The sequence below is a fragment of the Cariama cristata genome, unplaced genomic scaffold (genome assembly GCF_000690535.1).
Source record: "Cariama cristata isolate BGI_N322 unplaced genomic scaffold, ASM69053v1 scaffold34904, whole genome shotgun sequence".
Lineage (NCBI taxonomy): Eukaryota > Metazoa > Chordata > Aves > Cariamiformes > Cariamidae > Cariama > Cariama cristata.
The window spans coordinates 4,738-11,287 of NW_009612926.1; the positions used below are offsets into that span (position 1 = coordinate 4,738).

At 54.7% G+C, this 6,550-nt stretch overlaps 1 protein-coding gene across 1 annotated transcript in view; it reads left to right on the top strand.

Annotated features, from left to right (window-relative positions):
• Positions 1–204: 204 nt before the first annotated feature.
• ABHD6 (abhydrolase domain containing 6) overlaps positions 205–6,550 on the top strand; it is a gene marked incomplete at its 3' end in the record, with an annotated part of 7,708 nt that continues 1,362 nt past the window's right edge. Inside the window, 5 exon segments of the mRNA XM_009698824.1 lie at positions 205–370; positions 3,914–4,070; positions 4,478–4,591; positions 4,817–4,949; positions 6,261–6,418. Of these exon segments, the coding sequence (XP_009697126.1) occupies positions 252–370; positions 3,914–4,070; positions 4,478–4,591; positions 4,817–4,949; positions 6,261–6,418 (681 nt within the window).

Consider the following 6,550-nt stretch of genomic DNA (forward strand, 5'->3'; position numbering starts at 1 on the left):
GGTGTGCTCTCCTGAGAGGTTAACATTGCAATAATTAGATCCATTAAGGAACCAGAAGACTTAATCAAGCTTTAAAACTGAGAGAGACTGTGTTGCTCTCCTGAGCGGTATGCTTTGCTTCTCGCAGAGCCACTTTCCTCTCCCGCTGGCAGCAGAGATCTCATTTAGCATTGACTTGTCATCATTTCTGGTGTTTAACCTCTAATCCTTCCCTAAATGCAGGCAGGTGAGGCCGGGTGGTGAAAAGCAGCATGGACCTGGATGTGCTGAATATGTTTGTCATTGCCGGCGGCACCCTGGCCATCCCCATCCTGGCCTTCGTGGCCTCCTTCCTCCTCTGGCCCTCAGCGCTCATCCGCATCTACTACTGGTGAGTTCATTAGCCCGGCTGCTCTGATTTTCGCACGGGGGTGGAATTACTGCTGTTTCCAGCAGGTCCCCACACGCAGGCAGGTGCGTGGGGCTTGTTGCAAAAAGCCCCTGGGCAGCAAGGCGGCGTGGGCAGAGGTGGGTGCTCCTGCCTGTGATGGGGATAGCAGCAGACGAGGTGGGGTTTTACAGGGACATACCAGCTGCGTGTAGCTTGAAGCATCTCTGGGAGAGGAAAATGGCATTTTCTTCTTGCATTTTTGCTGCCGAGGCTTATGTCTGTCGGGGCAGCCTCAGCTGGGCTGCTGGCGTCTTGCGGTCCCGGAGCAGCCCTGGGTGCAGGCACCCCTGAGGGGGTTTGGTTGGGCTGTGCCAAGGGGCTCCTGGCCAGGATGCCACTGCGGTGCCAGCTCACAGGATGTCTCCAAACCTTTCTGGGTTGTTTTCCCCAAGGACGAGACTGCGGCTAGGAAAATCATTGCCGTTGCTGCCCATCCCCCCGCCGCCCAGTGACCCCCAGCCGCCCAGTGACCTCCCACCCCATCAGTTAAGCCGTCGGCGTGGGTGTCCTTGGCTCTGCCGCGGCTCCCCAGACTGACGTGCTCCCTCCTGGTTAACAGCCTGCTCAGCAGGCAGGGACTTTTCTCTCACTAGTAGTTACAGATGAGGCTTTTCTCATTCTCTCCCTCTCTTCCGGGTGGGAGCATCAGAGAAGATGGAGTGATGCTTTTCCTTACCCCCTTGCATCTCATCCTTTCCAATACCAGGAGGCAGGCATTACATCCTTCAGTCCTCATCTGTCCTGGGAAATCGGTGATAAACACGCCAGTGGCTTTCCTGCTGGGGTTTGTTGCAGGGGAAAGCTGGAATAATGCTCCCTTCAGAAGCTGGGGCAGCATCCCATCGCCCGGCGCGGGCAGCAGCAGGCAGCGCGGCGGGATGCTCTCACGTGCTGCTGGCAGATGGTGGCTCCTGCGGTTCTGCTCACGGAGTGTTTCCAAATCAAAGTGACCTCCTGCGAGAGGAGGACGTTAGCCCACCCCAGCACTCAGACGCAGCAGCGTGATGAAGCCTGTTTCTAACGGCACATTTATCAGTGAGCTTTTAATCACAGCATCTGGGGGCTGAGAGAGGAAGGAGGATGGGATGAAAACCCCAGCCACTGGATCGGCACAGGGGAGAATTTTTTCCCGTTGTGCATTGAGAGGGGAGCTGTGAGACCAAACGTCACTCTGCGAAGGAGCGCCGGCGGTGTGACAGACTCCTCCCCGGCAACCTCCAGGCTCCTGCCTGGGGCAGGTCCAGACGGCACTGGGTTTGTCAGCTACAGGGTTGGTGTTTTTTTTTCCTTTGGACATTCGAGCAGCTAGTGGAAGCCGGAGAGGACCCTGATGGTCTCAAGTTTGGAGGAGGATCGCCAGAAAAACTGCTACACCAGAGCAGAGTGAGTGTGGTTGGGGCAAAGCCTTGAGACGGCCCCAGGCAGCGGTGGCAGGACAGGGCAAAGGAGGTGCAAGGGGCTGATGCCAAGAGCTTGGAGGAGCCAAGTTGAGAAGGAGGTAGAGAAAACCCTGCTGCCTTGTCCTTCAGGGTTGCAAATTCGGGGCTGAGTGAAAATGTACCATGGGTAGGTCGGTCTGTGTTTGGGTGAGGGAGGGAGCGTGTGAGATCAGCAGGGCTGTTCTCTTTTGAAGGGTAAGTGCTCCCATCTCTCTCTCTTCCAGCATTTCTGGCAGCATTGGCGTCTTGCAGGAGTAACTGTGACGCTCTGTGTTTTATGGGCACCTCTTTTCTTAGGGAGAGTGGGCGAGCAGAGCCGGTTTGTCCTTTACTCTTCCTTTCCTATTTGCTTCTTTCTTAGTTGACTTTTTTGGGGGAGAAATCATTGTGTTTCCCTACCGGCAGAGGCAGGAGAAGGGGCAGGCAGCATGCCATGCTCCCCTCTCCTTTCAGCTCCATGTGGCTCCAGCTTTGCGGCACCGCTCCTGGGAGGTCCCCGGGAGGTCCCTGGGGATGCTTCTCCCTTCTCCCACTACTCGCTGTCCCCTCCTTCTCCTTGCTGCCAGTCCGCGTGTCCTCAGCTGGCGTGGCCAAGGGTCACACTGGGCCCTTGTCGCCGGTGGCCTCGCTCCCCCCCCTGCCACTGATGAACCTCCGTGCCAGGCGTGACGTCCGGGGCTGTCCCGCTGACCCCAGCCCCACAGCCTGCCTGCCCTGCCTGCTTTGCCACCAGGGGTTAATCAGTTTAGCCACTGCCGCTAAGCGCGTTAACACCTTGCGAGGGATCAGTTCAGCTTTGCACAGATTATTTTGCCTTCTGCTGAATTGATCCATCGGGATCAGTTGCTAAAAATGTTATCATCTTGCCCATCGGTAGTTTACACCGGTGCCTTTGAGGCAAGGACTCTTAAGACACTTATTCAGGGAGAAATTCACCTCTCCTTGTAGGACCAGCACAGAGCCGAGATGCTGCTTAAGGCCCACTAACTCCCTCTAAAAAGGGATTATGCTAAAAGAGGATTGCACAATGCATAAGCTTTGAGTGGGCAGAGAGCTAGGACAGCCCAACAGTGTTGGTGACCTTGCTCTTGTGTCTCAAATAAATTCTGATATCGCATATAAAAGTATTTGCTGGTATCTTGGCCGTCAGGAGTAGCCCGGTAGTTGTCTTGACAAGGGTTACGTCTGGGCATAGGGGAAACGCAGAGAAAGCGAGCCTGCTTCTCCATCTCGGGCTGCACGTACACGTCCAAGGTGTCACCGATAATCTCTGTCCAGGTCCCCTCCAGTCGGCAGTTTCACTGCATCCGCCTCTGCTTTCAGAGGAACAACCCAGGTTTCCCTGGGGTTAGCCCAGTATCTTCTGGGGTGTTTGACCCTGTGTGAGGATGGTCCCCTCCGGTCCTTTGCATGTGTATAAATACATTTTAAAATATTGTCTAGCTGGTATGTGGGAACCGGCTCTCTGTGGTGCTCCTGGGTGACACAGTTGTTTTGGCTGGGGTCCAATGTGCTTGTGATATTTTCCCATTGCTGCAGGCCTGTGCCCAAATAAACCCGTGACAGATGCACCTTACCCACCTGGAACAAGTGCCTCCCTTGGCCTGCCCGTCCTGCACCCTGCCTTGCCATGTGCGCTGCCTATCTCTTTTGGGCCTCTCTCCTCACACCAACCTTTGGGCATTTTTAGTTTTAGGATTGTTATTTTGGCCTATTTCCATTGCCAAATTAGTAATTCAGGGTCTTCTTTGAGGTGTTTAAGAAATGGAGTGTTTCCACAAGCCATCTGCAGTGCAGCCATGAGTAGTCAACCACCAGCACTACACCTGTAAGGGGTCACGTGTAAGGACAGGGTCTGGTCCAGGGACCAGATGCTCAGAATTAGTCCCAGTTAGTCTCGTGACAGGACTGGTGTGAGCCCAACCTAATTGGCCTCAGCAAATGAGCAACTCTGTGGCTGAGTTTGAACTTGTCACCTGGCTTATATTGCTGCTGGGCCCTGGTCTTGCCTCACTCACTGGCGTTGTTTTCTCCTTGTTTCCAGGTACTGGCGCCGAGCCCTGGGTATGCAGGTTAGATACGCAAACTACGATGACTATCAGTTTTGTTATTCCTATAGAGGGAGACCTGGATACCGACCATCCATCCTGATGTTACATGGGTTCTCAGCCCACAAAGACATGTGGCTGTCCATAGTCAAGGTGGGTCTCCATTCCTATCGTGTTGCTACTTAGTGAGAGTTGATGGCTTTGGGGCAGTTTGGGGACCCAATGGTTGCATGTATGGGATGTGATGATTGCTGTAACGTGCTAGAAACATGCTCCTTAGCTCTGTGCTCATTGCTTGTTGGATCCCTTTCATGCCTATGACATGCAGAGCCGCAGGGGAAGAGCAGTACATACCTGACTCTGCTATGGGAAGCACATCTTGGCCATAGTTTCTCATTATGTCATCCTTGTACATGAGATGACTTTTTCTGGTGCACAAGTAACCAGGGGCAGCTAGGAGGAGAGCCACCCCTCTGCTCCCACCCATGGTCACCAGTTTCCATCCCTGGGCTTCACAGCAGTTCCCCTGCACCGTAACCACCCCTGGGTTTTTTCTGCAGTTCCTACCGAAGAACCTGCACTTGGTGTGCGTTGACATGCCTGGGCACGAGGGCACGACCCGCTCAGCCTTGGACGATTACTCCATTAGTGGGCAAGCCAAGAGAATACACCAGGTAAAGCCCCAGCATCACATTGCCTCTGCAGAGGGATGCAGGGACATGAGGGGTGTGGGGACATGAGGGATGCTAAGCACTGTGAGCCCTGCCTTGTGTGGCCCCACTCCCTCTCTTCCCAGGCGGCCAGGGCCACCAACCTCAAACTTTTGAGTTGAATTTCTCTAATGACCCTACGTCATTGCTTTTTCTCCCCTAACAATGCTCCTTCTGCTCCCCTGCCAGTTTGTGGAGTGCATCAAGCTGAACAGAAGACCCTTTCATCTGGTTGGCACTTCCATGGGGGGAAACGTTGCTGGTGTCTACGCTGCTCAGTACCCAGAAGACATTTGCAGCCTGACCCTCATCTGTCCCGCAGGTGGGCAATGCAGGGGAGGCGAGACGGGGAGAGGGCAAGCAGGAGCTGGTGCAAAAGCCCAGAGCAGTGCTGAAGGCAAAATAGGTTTTTAGTGCAAAGCATTTTGAAATAATTTGTATGTACAGTCTGAAAATCTTTGGCAGGGCGTGGGAAGAAATCACAACCTTGTTCTGGCTGCTGTTCTGCAGGGTTTTGGAGTTTGCTCTGCTGTGTCTTGGTTAGAGCTGGGACTAGGGCAAACTGGACAAGTCTTGCTCTGGAGGAAAACGGTTTTTCCATTCGGATGGCAGGCATTTTACCCGGCAAGTCTGCAGCCTCTCGGTTCTGGAGGGGGAACCCAGGCAGCAACGGGAAAAGCCTCCGCAGTCTGGCCTCTTGAGAGCCCCAGGGTGCTGGAGGGCTGGGGCTTGGGCAGCTGGAGAGCTCTGTCCTCCCACGTTTGGTGCTTTGAGTGGGAAGGGCACTTCGGGGCCAGGGGCAGGTCAGCGGGGTGTCCCTGTGCCTGTGCAGCACCCCTCCATCCCCACCGTCCCCTCCATCCCCTCCATCCCCACCGTTCCCTTGGCCGAGGCGCTCAGGGCAGCCTGGCCATGACATGCTGCAGGAGGCATGGGGGGTTTGGCAGGGAGCTTCTCTGCCGAGGAGGGCTTTGCTGAATCCCGGTTGTTATAGGAGCTCCCTCCCCCTCCCACACAAGGAAAGCAGCTCTCAGACAAGAAATAAGTAATAAAGCAAAGCAAACGTCACCTAGTTACCAGGTTCTGGGGATGGCAAGGTTCCCGCTCCTCCCTGGGAAAGGTGTTGGCTAACTCTCTGGGTGTTTCTGGTTGTGAAACCTCTGCATGGGGGCTGCAGAGAGGTTTGGGGTTAAGCTGCCAGGGGATTTTCCCCACAGAGGTGCATGCAGATGGGGCTTCTGAAATTTTCTGTCCAACCCTGTGCTGTGTCAGGCTGGGCACGGGCATTAGTATTCGCATCCACTGGCCACATAAAAATAAGCACCGTAGTTTTGCCAAAGTATTCATGCACGTCTACAGGGAATACATCTCATGTTGTGTCAGCCTGCGGGGCGTGGGGGTGCCAAGCCCTGGAGCAGGAGGGAGGCTGGGGGATCTCTGGATGCATGTTAAGGTTGCTGTATGTACAGATTTTTTTTCTTCCTCCCTTTTTTATTTTTTTTTTTTTAATAAGTGAGCAGGCAGGAGGCCAGAGGCAGCGATAAGGGAGGTCAGTACAGCGATGCTCTATTGCTGGGCCTGTTGGGGGTCTCGTCCGGGTTTTAGCTTGTGCCCTCTTTCTTATTTGACCCAGGCCTGCCAAGTACCACTGACAGCAAGTTCATTAAGCAGCTCCGGGAGCTGCAAGAGTCCGAAAGCATCGACAGGATCCCTTTAATTCCCTCGACACCAGAGGAGATGGCAGATATGCTGAAGCTTTGCTCCTACATTCGCTTCAAGGTGCCGCAGCAGGTAAGAAGCCCAGGCTGGCTGTGGCAGCTGGGCGAGGGGGTCTCGGAGGTGGGGAGTGGGTTTGATTCTCCCTGAGCCGAGGCGATGCTGGGAGCAGAGCCGGTGCTGCCATCCCCCCCTCACCGGGGCAAT